Source organism: Pan troglodytes, chromosome 6 (assembly GCF_028858775.2).
Source record: "Pan troglodytes isolate AG18354 chromosome 6, NHGRI_mPanTro3-v2.0_pri, whole genome shotgun sequence".
Taxonomy (NCBI): Eukaryota; Metazoa; Chordata; class Mammalia; order Primates; family Hominidae; genus Pan; species Pan troglodytes.
In genome coordinates, this window is record NC_072404.2 from 80,957,986 (window position 1) to 80,976,331 (window position 18,346).

Below are 18,346 nucleotides of genomic sequence, written 5' to 3' on the forward strand. Positions count from 1 at the left end.
TCTTTTGCTTCCTGTTGTCCTCTGCCTGAAAGTAGTTGCCAAGTTGTACTGTTTTATGTATCCACCACAGCATGCGTTAAACCAAAGTCTGGATCAGCAGACTGCCAGATTTTTTTAAACAAATTTATTAATCAATACATTTTGTCCATGTCTACAGTTGTTTGTGGTGGGAGGACTAACCTGCAGCTGGAAGGATTAATTTTCAGCTGCTTTATAGTATTTTATTATATGAATTATACCAGTTTGCCCATCCTTGTGTTGATAGACATTACCCATGAAGTGTGTTCACATTGTCTGTGATACAAATAATGCTTCAGTGACTATCTACCCAGAATGGGATTGCGGGTTTATAGGATACATACTTCTTCACCCTTATTTTTTACTAGTTATTGCCAAATTGCTTTCCAAATTGTACTGTTTCATATATCCACAACGACATGAGTTCTGTTTGTTTCACATCCATGCTAAGACTTGATCTTGTTAAATTAATTTTTCTAGTGTATAAATGAGTGCAAAATATTGTTAGTCTCTCCTAGATTACTAGTGAGGTTAAATGTATATGTGTATGTACGTATATGCACATATGTATATATTATTAGGTATTTGTGTTTCCCATTCGATAGCTTTTTTATATCAATTGTCCTTTTTAAAAATTGGGTCATCTTTTTGTTATTGATTCTTTGGAGTTCTTTATAAATTCTACTTATGAATCCTCTTTTGGTTATGTGTGTTATGTTGTTTTTCCCAGTCTTGGCTTGTCTTTTAGATGTGTATCTTTTCTTTTCCCATACAGAAGTGTTAACTTTTTGTGTGTGTGTGATCTCACTCTGTTGCCCAGGCTGGAGTGCAGTGGTGTGATCTCAGCTCACTGCAACCTCTGCCTTCTGGGTTCAAGCGATTCTCCAGCCTCAGCCTCCTGAGTAGTACTACAGGCACATGCCACCACACCAGGCAAATTTTTGTGTTTTTTTTTTTTAGTAGAGACTGGGTTTTACCATGTTGCCTAGGCTGGTCTCGAACTCCTGAGCTCAAAGCAATCTACCAGCCTCGCCTCCAAATGTGCTAGATTATGTATAAGCCATCACTCCCGGCCCAGAAGTACTAACTTTTAATGTAGTCATATTTATCTATATTTCCTACATGACTTGTGCCCTTTGTGTATTCATCTCTTAACCTCTAAACACAGGAGTGCCCCGAGGGCTCAGGCTATGGACCTCTCTATTTACATTAATTCTCAATCATCTTGCTTGGTTTCAGGACATCTGTACCCTGATGGCTTTTATGTGTAGCTCCTCCACTTAACTCCAGCCGTACATAATAATTTAAAGAGCCCCTACTGACCTAGATACTATGTTTCTTCTTCCCCTATTACCCAGGTTTCTTGAGTAGGGAGTCTGCAGTCACTGCCTCCATTTCTTCACCTTCCAGTCACTGTTCAACCCAGGGCAGCCTGGCTTTTGTCCCACTAGTCTACTGATACTGAGATTTTTTTCTTAAGCAACACAGTCCCCCCTCCGCCCCCCCCCCCCCCTTTTTTTTCAAATTAAGTCTTATGTGAAATCACAGTATATTAAATAGAAGAATTACTTTGGCACTGGGTTGGGGAGGATCTGGAACCCAAACTGCACCTTCTTCTCATCTCTCTGAGTTGCCCCAGAGGCATCTATACCTTTCCAACTTTTCTATCCCCAAAACACCCTAATCTCCAGCGATACTGAACAATTCCATCTCTGGACTTCTGCACAGTGCTCCTTCATCTTCCTTGAACCTGCCAGACCTCTCAGCTCCAGGAGCACTTCCCTGCCTTCCTTCCCCTTTATCACAACTTTTTTTTTTTTTGGGGGGGTGGGGGGGATGGACTCGCTCTGTCGTCCAGGCTGGAGTGTGCAGTGGCATGATCTCAGCTCACTGCAACCTCCACCTCCCGGACTCAAGCAATTCTCCTGTCTCAGCCTCCCGAGTAGCTGGGACTACAGGCACGCGCCACCATGCCCAGCTAATTTTTGTATTTTTAGTAGAGACGGGGTTTCACCATATTGGTCAGGCCGGTCTTGAACTCCTGACCTCAGGTGATCCGCCCGCCTCCGCCTTCGAAGTGCTGGGAATACAGGCATGAGCCACTGCGTCTGGCCTCTTTTTTTGTTCCCGTTATCACACTGATAACATTGAATTGCAATCTTTTACTTACACATCTTCCTTACTAAACAGAGCTTATAAAGATCAGAGATCCTCTATTTTCCCCCTTAATCTCTTTAATGTATATAAACAATGGAATGAATAAATCAATGAATGAATGTCTGAGGAAACTTAACTACACCAAAGTGTATTGGCAGACTACCAGACTTTTTAAACAGCTTTATTAAGATATAATTCACAAACCATACAGTTCATAGGGTGGTGCAACCGCCAACACAATCTAATTTTAAACTATGTTTATGCTGCTACGAGAAAGCCTATACCCATAAGCAGACATTTTCTATTCCCCACCCCCAAACCCACTCCTTAGCCCTAGGCAACCACTAATCTACTTTCTCAGACCGATAACTTTAGCATAGGTATAAATCGATCAGAGCCTCAAAATCCACCCGATATCTGGGCCATGATGTGAAATTTGGTAGGTAATCGTCCCACGTTATCAACTTGTAAAGTAGAAATGGAAGTGGGGGGGGGAAACTCAGCCGCCAGTGGCGTTTGTGAAAAGCACCTGGTAACAGGCTGTGCTGGAGGGGAGTTCAGCCCCTAGAAAAGATCACGGATTAGGAATTACATAAGCATAGGTCTCGGGCCCTTTTATTTTGGACGCGATCCTTTCACGGGATCGCCTCCGGATGGGAGCCGGATGGGATCCCGGACGGGATCGTCTCGCTGGGAGCCATGCAGGAAACCGCAAGAGTCAGAAACAGGCGTTGAAGGCAGGCGGCATTTTCCAAAACAGCTGTGTCTCGGGAGCTGCCGGGCTGTAGCGTCTCCCCGAGTCGCGCGCGCATGACGTGGCGGGCGCGCGATGACGCGACGCGTGGCGCGGTGCACGCTGGGATATTTAAGTCTCCTCCGCGGTGCGGAGCCGCGATGTCTCCGGCGGCTGCGGCGGCCGGAGCAGGCGAGCGGCGACGGCCGATAGCGAGTGTCAGGGACGGCCGGGGCCGGGGCTGCGGCGGGCCGGCCGGGGCGGCGCTTCTTGTCCTGTCGCTGGTCGGCCTCCTACTGTACCTCGTGCCTGCTGCGGCTGCGCTGGCCTGGCTGGCCGTGGGGACTACCGCGGCCTGGTGGGGACTGAGCCGCGAGCCCCGAGGTTCGCGCCCCTTGTCCTCCTTCGTTCAGAAGGCGCGACATCGGCGAACACTGTTCGCTTCGCCTCCGGCCAAGTCGACAGCCAACGGAAACCTCCTAGAGCCGCGGACCCTGCTCGAAGGACCTGACCCTGCCGAACTGCTCCTCATGGGCAGTTACCTGGGCAAGCCCGGGCCGCCGCAGCCCGCCCCCGCTCCGGAGGGCCAGGACCTGCGGAATAGGCCTGGCCGCCGCCCACCCGCCCGCCCGGCGCCGCGCTCCACACCGCCCTCCCCGCCGACCCATCGCGTTCACCACGTTTACCCCTCTCTCCCCACTCCTCTTCTCCGACCCTCCGGGAGGCCTTCCCCACGGTGAGATGCGCTGATTTTCCCAGATCATCCTCTGGCTCGGCTGGCTTGAAATCGAGGACTTGACTTTTAAATCCGATTTGCTTTTTCATCAAATCCGAAGGGAATTGTGTGTGGTGTTGCCCTCCTTAACACCTTGGTGTGTGCCAGCCGTCTCCTGGCCTCTGACTCTTGGTGTGAGATGTGTTGCCAAAACGATTCCCTTCTTTCCAGTTCTAAAAACTCCCCGAATTTTAGTGCAGCCTAGATTTAGTCTAGATTTAGATTTTCCCTCTCAAATTGTTGCAATCCATTGTTGAGACAGCTGTTAAGCAGCTGTCACTCTCTGCTCTTAGATGGAATAGGGGAAAGTTGCCATAAAAACAACGTGTTCTGTGTGGCGTAGAAAGAGATTTAAGTTCTTTGGAAAATGTCTTAACTGGTGGGTTTTTAACCGTCTAAAATTTTGACATTCTTTTATACTTTGTTTCCATGATTTGTCTCGCATTCTCTGCAGGGATCGTGGGACTTTACCAGATCGGTTTGTAATAACACCTCGAAGACGCTATCCGATCCATCAGGCCCAGTATTCCTGTCTGGGGGTACTTCCCACAGTGTGCTGGAATGGTTATCACAAGAAGGCTGTGCTGTCCCCTCGCAACTCCAGGATGGTGTGTAGCCCAGTGACTGTGAGGATCGCCCCTCCTGACAGAAGATTTTCGCGTTCTGCGATGTGAGTATTATCGTTGGAAGAATACTCTCCCTTTTCGTGTCCACTTTATTCTTCTCCAGTTGTTCCTATGACAACATGACTACAACGCAAAAAAGAAAGGACGAATCTGCTTGTTTGAATGAGAAATACCAAATTCTAGTAAAACCGTTTGTTTTTCACTTTTTGCCGTTAACGAAAAAGTAGCTTTACTTGCTAAGGGGAACTGTTGTGAGTGTATAAATTATACTTTGGCCTGTTGGTTAGCTTCTGATTTCCGTTTCTGATATGGCATGGGAATTAAAATATCTTACGGCTAGAATCTTGTCTTTCATTATAGACCAGAGCAGATAATCAGCTCAACACTGTCCTCACCATCAAGTAATGCCCCAGACCCATGTGCAAAGGAGACTGTACTGAGTGCCCTCAAAGAGAAGAAGAAGAAAAGGACAGTGGAGGAAGAAGACCAAATATTCCTTGATGGCCAGGAAAATAAAAGAAGGTAACAGGCTCAGGAGAGTACTAAGCCAGTTTCCTGCTTGGACTCCTATGGGATGAGATGTAGACATTCCCGTAAAGATACAGAGGCCACCTCCAGTTTGTGAGCCTTCATAGGCCTCCTCCTTTGGCTTTCATGAGAGAACCTAATAACAAGGGTTTTAATGCTGTTCATTTCAAGGCACAGGTTAGATCGATGTCATAATTTACCTTTTCTGTGAGTAGCAGAGATAAGCTGACAGCTATTAGCCATGTTAGCCTCATGCTTCTGTAGAAACGTGTTAAAAGTTTATTTTCAAGAAAGAAGGCTCTAAGTCTTCTGGTCGGAATTTTGTGGTGTTCAGTTATTTGGGTAACCACCAGTTCTAGTGTCTTTTTTTTTTTTTTTTTTTTTTTTTGAGTTGGAGTCTGTCTCTGTCCCCCAGGCTGGAGTGCAGTGGCCCGATCTCAGCTCACTGCAAGCTCAGCCTCCCAGGTTCATGCCATTCTCCTGCCTCAGCCTCCCGAGTAGCTGGGACTACAGGCGCCCGCCACCATGCCCAGCTAATTTTTTTGTATTTTTAGTAGAGACAGGGTTTCACCATGTTGGCCAGGATGGTCTCGAACTCCTGACCTCGTGATCCGCCCACCTTGGCCTCCCAAGGTGCTGGGATTACAGGCTTGAGCCACGGCGCCCGGCCCACCAGTTCTAGTGTCTTAATTGTGCTGAAGGAAATGCTTGGGAAAGAAAAATGAAAACTAGAGTTTGGTAGTTTTATCAATAATGGGATTAAAACCAATTTCCTGGCAGGGCAAGGTGGCTCACGCCTATAATCCCAGCACCTTGAGAGGCCAAGGCGGGTGGATCACCTGAGGTCAGGAGTTGGAGACCAGCCTGGCCAACATGGTGAAACCCTGTCTCTACTAAAAATACAAAAATTAGCTGGATGTGGTGGTGGGTGCCTGTAGTCCCAGCTACTCCAGAGGCTGAGACAGGAGAATTGCTTGAACCCAGGAGGCAGAGGTTGCAGTGAGCCAAGACCATGCCAGTGCACTCTAGCCTGGGTGACAGAGCGAGACTGTCTCAAAAAAAAAAAAAAAATTCCTTATGTGGTTTGTAAAATAACCTAATGAAAATGGAATAGTTTTCTAATTACAGGAAGAAAAGAAGTTGAAGTGGGTGAGCATTTACTGAGCACCCACTGTGTATGAGACCCTACTGCAAGTACTGTGGATAGAGCAGTGGACAAGACAAAATCTCTGCTCTCATGGGACTCTTGAGGGAAACACCATTTTATAAGGCTGGGTATGGTGGTGCACGCCTGTATTCCTAACACTTTGACAGGCCAAGGTGGGAGGATTGCTGGAACCCAGGAGCTCAAGACCAGCCTGGGCAACATAGTGAGCCCTCGCCTGTACAAAAAATTAAGAAATTAGCCAGGTGTGGTGGTGCATACTTGTAGTCCCAGCTGCGCTGGAGGCTGAGGCAGGAGAATTGGTTGAACCCGGGAGGCAGAGGTTTGTTGCAGTGAGCCAAGATTGTGCTATTGCACTCCAGCCTAGGCAACAAGAGTGAAACTCTGTCTGAAAAAAAAAATTTACCTTTCAGAAACTTAGGGATTTTAAACAACCATTTTCTGGTCTAGCATGGAATCTGTGCTCCATAGAGATAGTATAAGGTCCCAGAAATGTGAGAATACACTTTAAAGGGACAAACAAAGTCATGTCATTTCATTTGAGACTTTTTTTGATTTGTCGCAGGCGCCATGATAGCAGTGGCAGTGGACATTCAGCATTTGAGCCCCTGGTGGCCAGTGGAGTCCCCGCTTCTTTTGTGCCTAAGTAAGTGCGAGTCCATCCAGATGAAATACCAACTGTTTGGAAAAAGGCCTGATCAGAGCTGTTGCCCTATAGATTTTCCTCTTTGTTTTTTGCATTGCTTAATTAGTTCAGGTTCATGTCTTTGAAATTAGGAATATTCTGAGTAACCTGTCACAATTAACTGCCTTCTGTCTAATTCCTTTTAATGTTCTTGCATTAATATGGATGAAATATGCTGAGACTTAAGAGGTTTTATAAATATATTTAATAACCAAGCACATACACAGAAGGATTGCAAAGTTTGTGCAGCGGATAAGACAGTATGAAACTTAAATGTTAAATTTCTACATGTCAGTTTAAAAACAAATTGGAGGAAGAATTGGGTGGAAAGGAAAGTGGCTCAAAAGTATGTGTGGAAAGACTTAGGATACCTTAGGTACCTCATCTGAGTCAGCAGTGTGATGTGGCCGCCAGGAAAGCTAAAGTGCTCCTGGTCTGTGCTGTTAGAAGAAAGACTAGAATGAGGCAGGTGGATGGTATTCCTGCCTTCCGTAGTTGTGCTCACTGTCCGTGGAGCACTGTGGTCAGATAAGTGTACTGCACTGCTAGGGAGGATGTACACAAACGGAAATTCATTCCCAGTGAAGCAACTAAGATGTTAAGGAGATTTGCAACAGCCCAAAGGGGTGGTGGTGGATGATGGGGTTTTGGAGGTATGGAAGTATTAGCCCAGAGGAGAAAAATCTCAGGAGGAATAAAGAAATAAGTGAGGGAAGGACAGTGGTCTCCAAAAAACCAAAGGACTGTCCCTTGAAAGAAGCGAAATAACTTGCTCTGTTTGACTTCAAATAGGATCCGTGGGTGAAAGTTAGAGGAAATACATTGTAATCCACTGTGAGAATAAACTGGTTCATGGTTGACGTGGGTCACTCTAGGAGAGCGTTGTCTATATTGTAACAGGTTGGATGACTGTCCTACAGGAAAGATGCATAGGAGATTTCTGTTTCCATTGGAGGTTTAGAAAAATGATGGGTTCCTCTTAACTCTGATTTTTTTTTAACAGCTTTGTTGAGGTATAATTGACATAAAATAAACTGTACTTGTTTAAAGCATGTGACATTTTGACACACATATACCTGTGGAACCATCCCACCACTAAGATAATGAACATCCATGACCTCCAAAAGTTCCCACATGCCTGTAATCCCTCTCTTTAGTTCCACCCGTGTCCCCAGGCATCCACTGATCTGTCTTCTATCACTGTAGATAAGTATGCATTTTCCAGAATATTCTATAAATCATACATTTAAGTTTTAAATATTTGGCTTTTCTTACTGACTTTGTCAGATAGATTTGGCCAGATTGTTAGCAGTAAAAATTAAAAGCATTATTCTCTTCCCTTCATGTTATTAAGAAAGATGTCATGACCGTGGATGAAATCGTAAAAGAATGTTGCCTTCAATAAAGCATCTAACTGTCTTCTCTTTTATTAGGCCTGGGTCTCTGAAGAGAGGCCTCAATTCTCAGAGCTCAGATGACCACTTGAATAAGAGATCCCGAAGCTCTTCCATGAGCTCCTTGACAGGCGCTTACACAAGTGGCATCCCTAGCTCCAGCCGCAATGCCATTACCAGTTCCTACAGCTCCACTCGAGGCATCTCACAGGTACAAGTACAGCTCTTGTAATGTGGGGGGCATGAATTCCCAGCGTTCATTCATTGATTAGGGCCAGACATGGTAGCTTAGCCATGTAATCCCAGCACTTTGGAAGGCCAAAGCGGGAGGATTGCTTGAGCCCAGGAGTTCAAAACCAGCCTGGGCAATATAGTGAGACCTTGTCTGTACAAAAGAATCTTTAAAGAAATTTTTTTAAATAAAGTAATTGGTTAGCAAAAGTTTACTAATCACCTTCTATCTGTTGGACGTTAGGATTGTCTCTAACTAATAGAAAATACAGATCATTGAGTGATCAATATAGGCCAGCAGAACGGAGTAGAAAGCCCGGAATGTAAAGCAGTGCATGTGTGCGAGCTGATTCGAGACAGAGCTGTGATGTAGATAAACGGACAGAGGGTGATTCGAAAGGCAGACTGAGTCCAGCTTGTATTAGGTCATAAAAGAGATTTATAGGCATTTAGAATTGAGCGCAGGGTTTTTAAACAAGTGGTCATGATTTTTTGGAAAGGGGATTATCGCATAGTATAAGGAACAGAGCAGGCTTTGCTGCTGGACAGACTTAGATTCAAATCTTGGCTCTGAGGCTGGGCGGGATGGCTCATGCCTGTAATCCCATCACTTTGAGAGATCAAGGTGGGAGAACCTCTTGAGTCCAGGAGTTCAAGACTAGCCTGTGCAACAGAGCAAGACTGTGTCTCAAAGAAAAGGAAAAAAATGCTTGGCTCTGACATCTAGTAGCTATAAGGTCTTGGGCAGACAATCACATAACATCTCTTTTTCTTATCTCTGAAGTGCTGTTGCAATGATTGAGGGTAATATTTAAAAAGCACCTATTACAGTGGCTGTCAGTAAGTGGGTACCCAGTATACAGCAGCCAGACAAAAAGATGTAAAGCATGTAAGGAGAAACGTTTTTGAGACGAGGAAAATTTTGAGATGAGTTCATCAGCCCAGAAGGCTCTGAGTCATATAAATGAACATTAATAACCATAATACCATTATCCCTCTTAAATTATTAACCTTAATATTATTTAATATCTAGTTATTATTTTTGATATGCAAACTTTTCCAGCTTTGGACTATGGGAGCCAAACTGGCTCCTGTATCCTTTATTTTGATCCCAGCAGTCTTCGACAGATAGCTTCATTGCTTTTTGCCCACCTTCCCAAAGTCCATTTTTAGCCTATACTGAAGTTGGTTGTTTCTTCAAAAAGCTTTGGTTTCTTCCAGTTAGAACTGTAGAGACTACAGTCTAAGTTTTAGGAGAGATAAGATAGATCCTCTAGAAAGAGGAATGTAAAGAATTAATTCATAATATTCCAAATTCAAATTTATGGTGGCAGGATTTTTTATGTAATCTATTTGATTTTATATTGTTATGTATTACACCAAAAATGTTGGTTTATAATTACTTTGATCCTAGTACATGCAATTTCTTTTTTTTTTTTTTGAGACGGAGTCTTACTCTGTTCCCCACGCTGGAGCGCAGTGGTGCGACCTTGGCTCGCTGCAATCTCTGCTTCCTGAATTCAAGCGATTCTCCTGCCTCAGCCTCCCAAGTAGCTGGGATTACAGGCTCTGGCCACCACGCCCAGCTAATTTTTGTATTTTTAGTTAGACATAAGGTTTCAACATGTTGGCCAGGCTGGCCTGGAACTCATGACCTCAGGGGATCCACCCACCTTGGCCTCCCAAAGTGCTGGGATTACAGGTGTGAGCCACCATGCCTGGCCATGCAATTTCAAAATAGCAATATCAGTGTCATTATTAACACTGTCATTATTAAGACTGCTGAAGTCAGTTTAAGAATTGTGATTCATTTTGTCTTTATATCCCTCTGTGAATCCTAGGGACATGTAATCAATATATCGTGTTTTAAAGTAATGTTAATTGTCCTTTGGGTACACCAACTTTATATACAGTGAGGTTCGTTTGTTCAGTATGTTTGAAAGTTACAGGGATTTCTATGTTTTCCTTTTTGAAATAGTTCTATTTTAAATTACATAAAATACTTGTTGTTTGAAAAAAAATACACTAAAACAAGATACACTCAAAAATTCAATTTCCATCCCTTTCCACTCTACATTTTTCCTTCCTCTCCATTTTTATTATTTTTTTATTATCCTTTGTTGTTCTTTTTTAAACGATATGCGTATCAGTGTATCTGAAAACTGCCACCTTCTAACATTTAAGGTAGTAGACAGTATATATAGATTTGAACCTTGCTTTTTCACATAATAGACAGTTGAGGTTATTCCATAGCAGTACACAGAAACTCATCTTTGGTCTTACAACTGCATAGGTACTCTAGTCCTCTGTTGACAAACGTTGGGTTGTTTCAGTCTTCTGCTATCACAAATAATGCTGCAAAGAATACATTTGTTCATATGTCCTTTCACCCTTGGCAGTTTTGCCTCTGGAAAAATTCCTAGAAGTCAGATTCCGGTCAAGGGTTAAATGCGCATGTAATTTTGCTGGGTATTGTTAAATCCCCCTACAGGGCATGTACCACTCAGCATTCCCCTCAGTATTGTATGAAAGGGACCATTTCTCCCTGGCCTCACCAGCAGATTTGGTTATTGTAGCTCTGGGCTTTTACCAATTTGACAGGTAAAAAATAGTATCTAGGATGGGCGTGGCGGCTCACGCCTGTAATCCCAGCACTTTGAGAGTCCGAGGCAGGCAGATCACCTGAGTTCGAGACCATCCTGGCCAACATGGTGAAATCCTGTCTCTACTAAAAATATAAAAATTAGCTGGGCATGGTGGTGCACGCCTGTAATCCCAGCTACTTGGGACGCTGAGGCAGGAGAATCTCAGGAACCCAGGAGGCACAGGCTGCAGTGAGCAGAGATAGCGCCACTGCACTCCAGCCTGGGCGACATAGTGAGACTCTGTCTCAAAAAAAAAAAAAAAGCTAGCTGAGCGCCACCGTGGCTCACTCTTGTAATCCCAGCACTTTGGGAAGCCGAGGCAGGTGAATCACCTGAGATCAGGAGTTTGAGACCAGCCTGACCAACATGGCAAAACCCCATCTCTACTAAAAATACAAAAAATTTAACCAGGTGTGGTGGCGTGTGCCTATAATCCCAGCTACTTAGGAGGCTGAGGCGGGAGAACTGCTCGACCCCGGAAGGTGGAGGTCAGGTGAGCCGACCTCATGCCACTGCCCTCCAGCCTGGACAACAGAGTGAGACTCCATCTTAAAAAAAAAAAAAAAAAAAAAGTATTTAATTTTTGTCTCTTATGAGTAGTTTGATCATCTGTTCACATGTTGAATGATTATTTTCAGTTCTGTTTCCGTGAGTCTTAGTTCATATCCTTTACCCATTTTTCTGAAGGGCTACCAGCCAAATCTCACGTTCAAGAGTTTTTCCTATAGTAGAGAAACCTATTCCAAATGAAGCAAAGTTTTGAATGTAAAATAGAAGTGCAGTGTTACAAGAAACAGGCTCCTCACACGTTGCTAGTGGGAGTGTCAGTTGGTACAGCTCTCTAGAGGGCTGTGTGGCAGGAATTGTCTACATAAGAGATACACGCACCCTTTGATCAAGCAGCTTTACCTTTAGGAAGTTATCCTACACACATACTGGGAAATGGATACAAGGATTTAATGTAACATTGGTTTAATAACAGCAGCTTGGAAACAATCTACATGTTATCTTTTCAGGGAGCTGGTTGAATAACTTACAGTATTGGTGTAAGTTGAAATATACTATGTAACTATGAAAAAGAATAAGGCAACTGAAGACGTACTCATGAGAATGATTTCAAAGGAATTATATAAAAAACAAGGGTCAGAATTGTATAGTATCCTCTATTATTCGGGCTTTTAAAAATCTTTTGGCCAGGTACAGTGGCTCACGCCTGTAATCCCAGCACTTTGGGAGGCCGAGGTGGGCAGATCACCAGGTCAGGTGATTAAGACTATCCTGGCTAACATGGTGAAACCCCGCCTCTATTAGAAATATTTTTTAAAAATTAGCTGGGCGTGGTGGCGGGCACCTGTAGTCCCAGCTACTAGGGAGGCTGAGGCAGGAGAATGGCGTGAACCCGGGAGGCGGAGCTTGCAGTGAGCAGAGACCGCGCCACTACACTCCAGCCTGGGCGACAGAGCGAGATTCCATCTCAAAAATAGATAAATAAATAAATATATTTTAATATGCATAAAATAATTCTTACAGGATATATTAGAAACTGGTAATTGTTATTGAGATAAAAAGGAAATTTACTTTTTACTGTACATTCTTTTTTTTTTTTTTTTTTTGAGACAGAGTCTCACACTGTCGCTGGGGCTGGAGTGCAGTGGTGCGATCTCAGCTCACTGCAATCTCCGCCTCCTGGGTTCAAGCGATTCTCTTGCCTCAGCCTCCCAAGTAGTTGGGATTACAGGATCTGGCCACCACGCCCAGCTAATTTTTTGTATTTTTAGTAGAGACAGGGTTTCATCATGTTGGCCATGCTGGTCTTGAACTCTTCACCTCGTGATTCCACCCGCCCTGGCCTCCCAAAGTGCTGGGATTACAGGTGTGAGCCACCGTGCCCAGTCTACTGTACATTCTTATTATTAGAATCGGTAACGTGCAAATATTACCTTTCCTAGTTTTGGCTTTTTTATGTAAAAAAGTAAAATTCCTCTGTCCCAGCAATCCGAGTCTCCATCCAGTAGGTACCCATTGTTAACATTTTTACTGTGTGCAAACACAGATAATACCCAGAATTTTTTGACTGTTCTACATAGCAGGGTCACAGCATATTTGCTTTTTTAAAAGCATCTTCTTTTCTCTTTTATCCATTACATCTTGCATAGCATTTTGTATCGTGTAATTTGCCTCATTCTTTAGATGGCCTTTTTTACTAGAGTATAATACACAGAAAAACACAAATTGTAACCACCACTCAGGTCAAGTAATAAAACATTTTCATCACCAGAAACCTCCCTCCTGCCCACTCCCCATCATGCTTCTCCTTTCCTTATTAGCACCTTTTATAGTGTACCCTGTTTTTGAATTTTATATAGATGGAAATAGAGTATGCATTCTTTGGTGTTTGACTTAACATTTTACTTGTGAGATGTGTCCACCTTCATGCACATAGCAGTAGGTAATTCATTGTCATTGATGTATATACTGTTCCGCACTGGGAATATAACCACAGTTAATTTATCCATTCTGCCATTGGACATTTGGGTTTCCAGTTTGGAGCTATTATACATAATATTGCTATAGATAATTGTCTAAGTCTTTTGGTATACATAAAGTATTTGTACGTTCACTTTTAGTAGATATTGCTAACTTTTTTTTTTTTTTTTTTTTTTTTTTTGAGACAGATTCTCGCTCTGTCACCCAGGCTGGAGTGCAGTGGCGCGATCTCGGCTCACTGCAACCTCCACCTCCTGGGTTCAGCTATTCTGCTGCCTCAGCCTCCCTAGTAGCTGGGACTATAGGTGCAGGCGCATGCCACTGTGCCCAACAAATTCTTGTATTTTTAGTAGAGACAAGGTTTCACTATATTGGTCAGTCTGGTCTCGAACTCCTAACCTCAGGTGAGGCCTCGGCCTCCCAAAGTGCTGGGATTACAGCTACAGTGCAGTGGCACCGTATTGGCACTCACTGCAACCTCTGCCTCCTGGGTTCAAGTGATTCTCATGCCTCAGCCTCCCAAATAGCTGAGATTACAGGCATGCACCACCACACTGAGCTACATTTTAAAACTTTTAATAGAGATGGAGTTTTACCATGTTGGCCAGGCTGGTCTCAAACTCCTGACCTTAAGTAACCTGCCCACCTTAGCCTCCCAAAATGCTGGGATTACAGGCATGAGCCACTGCACCCAGCTGCTAAGCAATGTATTAAAGGGAGTGTTTCAGTTTATATTCTTTTTTTTTTTTTTTTTTTTTTTTTTTGAGACGGAGTTTCACTCTTGTTGCCCAGGCTGGAATGCAATGGCACAATCTTGGCTCATGGCAACCTCCACCTCCTGGGTTCAAGTGATTCTTCTGCCTCAGCCTCCCGAGTAGCTGGGACCACACGCATGCACCACCACGCCCAGCTAATTTTGTATTTTTAGTGGAGATGGGGTTTCTGCATGTTGGTCAGGCTGGTCTCAAACTCCCAACCTCAGGTGATCCAACTGCCTTGGCCTCCCAAAGTGCTGGGATTACAGGCGTGAGCCACTGCACCCAGCCCGGCTTATATTCTTACCAGCAGTATATGAGATTTTTATTTATGTTGTTCCATATCCTCACCAACACTTGGTATTGCCAGTCTCTTTAGCCATTCTGCTAAGTGTGAAGTAATATTTCATTGTGGTTTTAATTTGCATTTCCCTGATTACTGAAATACCAACTGTTTATTGGCTATTTGTATAGCCTCTTTTGTGAGATGCCTGTTCAAATTTCTTGGCTCTTTTTTTTTTTTTTTTTTTTTTTTTTTTTTTTTTTGAGACAGAGTCTTGCTCTGTCACCAGGCTGGAGTGCAGTGATGCGATCTGGGCTCACTGCAAGCTCCGCCTCCCGGGTTCACACCATTCTCCTGCCTCAGCCTCCCGAGTAGCTGGGACTGCGGGCACCTGCCACCACACCCAGCTAATTTTTTGTATTTTTAGTAAAGACAGGGTTTCACCATGTTAGCCAGGATGGTCTCAATCTCCTGACCTCGTGATCTGCCCACCTCGGCCTCCCAAAGTTCTGGGATTACAGGCATGAGCCACCGCGCCTGGCCTCTTGGTTCTTTTCTATTAAGTTGTCTTTTTCTCAGAGATTTGAATATACTTTTTATATATTCTAGATACAAGCTCTCTGTCATGTATGTGTTACAACAAAAGTGTCCCGCTCTTGCCATTCTACTTCCTTGTAGTTAGCATAGTTTGTGTAGTATTTAGGAAATCTTTGCCTGTCCAACCTAAGGTCATGATAATTTTCTTCTATGCTACCTTCTAGAAGCTTTATTATTTTATTAATATTTTCATATGTAAATCCATAATCCACCTGAAATTGATTTTTGTGTGTGGTGTGAGGTTGGGATCAAAATTAGTTTTTTTTGTTTGTTTGTTTGTTTTTTACTATAGAAATACCCATTTCTCTCAGCAACATTTATTGAAAGGACCATCCTTATTTCTCTGCAGCACTGCCTTTGTCTAATTTAAGTGTCCGTATATATGTGGGTCCATTTCTAGACTTTCTTTTGTTCCATTGGACTATTTTTCTTACTACCCTTGTGCCAGTCTTTGTTTTACCCCTACCCTTATACTTTAAGTCTTGATAGAGTCAGTCATCCCCCTTTCTCATTTCTTTTCAGGACTGTCTTGTTTCTTGGCCTTTTGCATTTTCATATAATTTTTAGATCAACTTGTCAATTTCCACACACACACAAAAAAGTTTTGAGATACTGATTGGGATTGCCTTTCATCTACTGATTACTTTGGATGGAATTAACATTGTTATAATATTGACCTTGTTTACTTCTAATCTATGAACATGGAATGTCATTCATTTCTTTATTTAACTTTTGAGACAAGGGGTCTTGCTCTGTGGCCCAGGCTGGAGTGCAGTGGCATGATCATAGCTCACTACTGCCTTGAAATCCCAGGCTCAAGCAATCCTCCTGCCTCAGCCTTTTGAGTACAGGCATGCATCACCACACCTAGCTAATTTTAAAAAACTTATAGTAGAGACAAGGTCTCACTATGTTGCGTAGGCTGGTCTCAAACTTTTGAGCTCAAGCAGTCTTCCCACCTTGGCCTCCCTGAGTGCTGGAATTATAGGCATGAACCACCATGTCCCACCTCTTTCATTTATTTACATTATCTCTAATTCATCTCTGTAGAAGTTTTACTTCTCTTGTATTAGATTTATTTCTAGGTATCTGGTTTTTGTTTTGTTTTGTGAGATGGAGTCTCGCTCTGTCGCCCAGGCTGGAGTGCAGTGGCACAGTCTCGACTCACTGCAACCTCCACCTCCCGGGTTCAAGTGATTCTCCTGCCTCAGCATTCCAAGTAGCTGAGATTACAGGCATGCGCCACCACACCTGGCTAATTTTGGAGTTTTAGTAGAGACAGGATTTCACCTTGTTGGCCAGGCTGGTCTCAAACTCCTGACCTCAAGTGATCCACCTGCCTCTGCTTCCCAGAGTGCTGGGATTATAGGCATGAGCCACAGTGCCTGGCCCTAGGTATATGGTTTTGATGCTATTATAAATAGTGTCTTCAAAATGTGATTGGCTGTGCTGGTGTCTAGAAATACAACTGATTTTGTATTCAGAAAGTTTGCTAAATCTGTATGTTCTTTAGGATTTTAGTACATACACTCATGTCTATGATAATGAGTTTTTCCTTCCCTCTGCAGTCTTATTCTGTTTATGTCTTACTGCACTTGGCTAGGACTTTGAGTTGAATAGACATAATAATAAACACCCTTGTCTTGTTATATCTGAAATGAGTGTGTACGTACAGTCAATGAAGTAGAGGAGTAATAACTTTTTTCCCCTAATTGTTAAGCCAGTTGTCCAGTTGTCTTCCAGTCCTAGCTAATCATTACAGTCACCTTTGGCTTTTTTTTTTTTTTTTCCCTTGGTAGAGAAGAGACCTCACTATGTTGCCTAGGCTGGTCTCAAAACTCTTGGGCTCAAGTGATCCTCCCACCTTGGCCTCCCAAAGTGTTGGGATTACAGGCATGCACCACCACACCTGGCTAATTTTTGTATTTCTAGTAGAGATGAAGTTTCACCATGTTGGCCACACTGTTCTCGAACTCCTGACCTCAGGTGATCCTCCTGCCTCAGCCTCCTGAAGTGCTGGGATTACAGGCGTGAGCCACCTCGTCCGGCCCCTTTGGCATTTCTGACCCTTGCTTGCTCAGTGATGTGTATCCCTCAGTGTCTGGAGTACATTGTGAACAAAAATGCAAGGTTTATGGTTTTGTTTTAATTTTATTACTTTAACTACAGATAGGGTCTTTCTGTGTTGCCCAGGCTGGTCTGAAACTCCTGGGCTCAAGCAGTTCTCCTGCCTCAGTCTCCCAAAGTGCTAGGATTACAGGCATGAGCCACCGCACTTGGCCATCTATGTGCTTTTAAAGTTCCACAGGTGGCTAAGCGTGGTGGCTCAAGCCTGTAATCCTAGTGCTTTGGGAGGCCAAGGCGGGCAGATCACGAGGTCAAGAGATCAAGACCATCCTGGCCAACATGGTGAAACCCCATCTCTACTAAAAATACAAAAATTAGCCGGCTGTGGTGGCATGCTCCTGTAGTCCCAGCTACTCAGGAGGCTGAGGCAGGAGAATCGCTTGAACCAGGGAGGCGGAGGTTGCAGTGAGGTGAGATCGTGCCACTGCACTCCAGCCTGGTGACAGAGCAAGGCTCCGTCTCAAAAAAAAAAAAAAAAGTTCCACAGGTGACTGATGAGCCGTCGTGTGAGAACCAGCGAGGTAGTGTCAGGGATCTGAAGTGATTGAAAATGCCGCTTATATATTCAATCCTTGGATCCCTTTGATGAGTTTTTGTATTCTGCTTTTTTATATGCCTGTAATCCCATGTTTTTTAAACCATTGTGCTCTGGCCTTTCTTGCTGTTTGAGCGTAACTTCAACTGTTATTGCCGTGAGCAGTCTTCTCAAGCTCCTCCTGGGCCCGGCTTCCTGATGATGGCCTCACTGAACTGTTCTGCTGCTTACCACTTGTCTGAAGCTTCCTCTTTTCCCTTTTTGAACTCTTATTAAGCTTGGCTTCCTGTTTGTACTTATTAAGCTTGTTGGCTTCCTGTTTGTACTTATATGATGTAGCTGGTACTGGGTAAGAAATCACTAGCAGCTTTTCAAGTAGGAAAGACGGTCTGAGGTGACAGTTTAGTGGCTTTGTAATTAGGCTCAGCACTTACGAGACTATTTGCAGTGTCCGCTCTGTGCCATCTACTTTGCTGCTGGTCTGTGGAGGAAGCAGAGATGAAAACACCGTCTTTGCTGTCAAGAACTCACCCGGTGGAAGAGGCAGATGTATGGATAATCATCACATGATGATAAATGCCATCGTTGTTGCAAAAGTCATAAAT

At 43.8% G+C, this 18,346-nt stretch overlaps 1 protein-coding gene across 2 annotated transcripts in view; it reads left to right on the forward strand.

The window, feature by feature from the left end:
• Positions 1–18,346, forward strand: part of LOC745060 (nuclear envelope pore membrane protein POM 121C) — a 49,312-nt gene that overhangs the window by 20,227 nt on the left and 10,739 nt on the right. The window contains exons 1-5 of one of the 2 annotated variants that reach the window (XM_009443162.5): positions 3,022–3,644; positions 4,138–4,353; positions 4,670–4,831; positions 6,568–6,648; positions 8,121–8,292. In XM_009443162.5, coding sequence (XP_009441437.3) covers positions 3,070–3,644; positions 4,138–4,353; positions 4,670–4,831; positions 6,568–6,648; positions 8,121–8,292 — 1,206 coding nt within the window. In that variant the 5' untranslated portion in view covers positions 3,022–3,069. Of the gene's footprint in view, positions 1–3,021; positions 3,645–4,137; positions 4,354–4,669; positions 4,832–6,567; positions 6,649–8,120; positions 8,293–18,346 lie in introns of those variants that run through there. The other variant, XM_024357888.3, reaches the window with a different exon arrangement.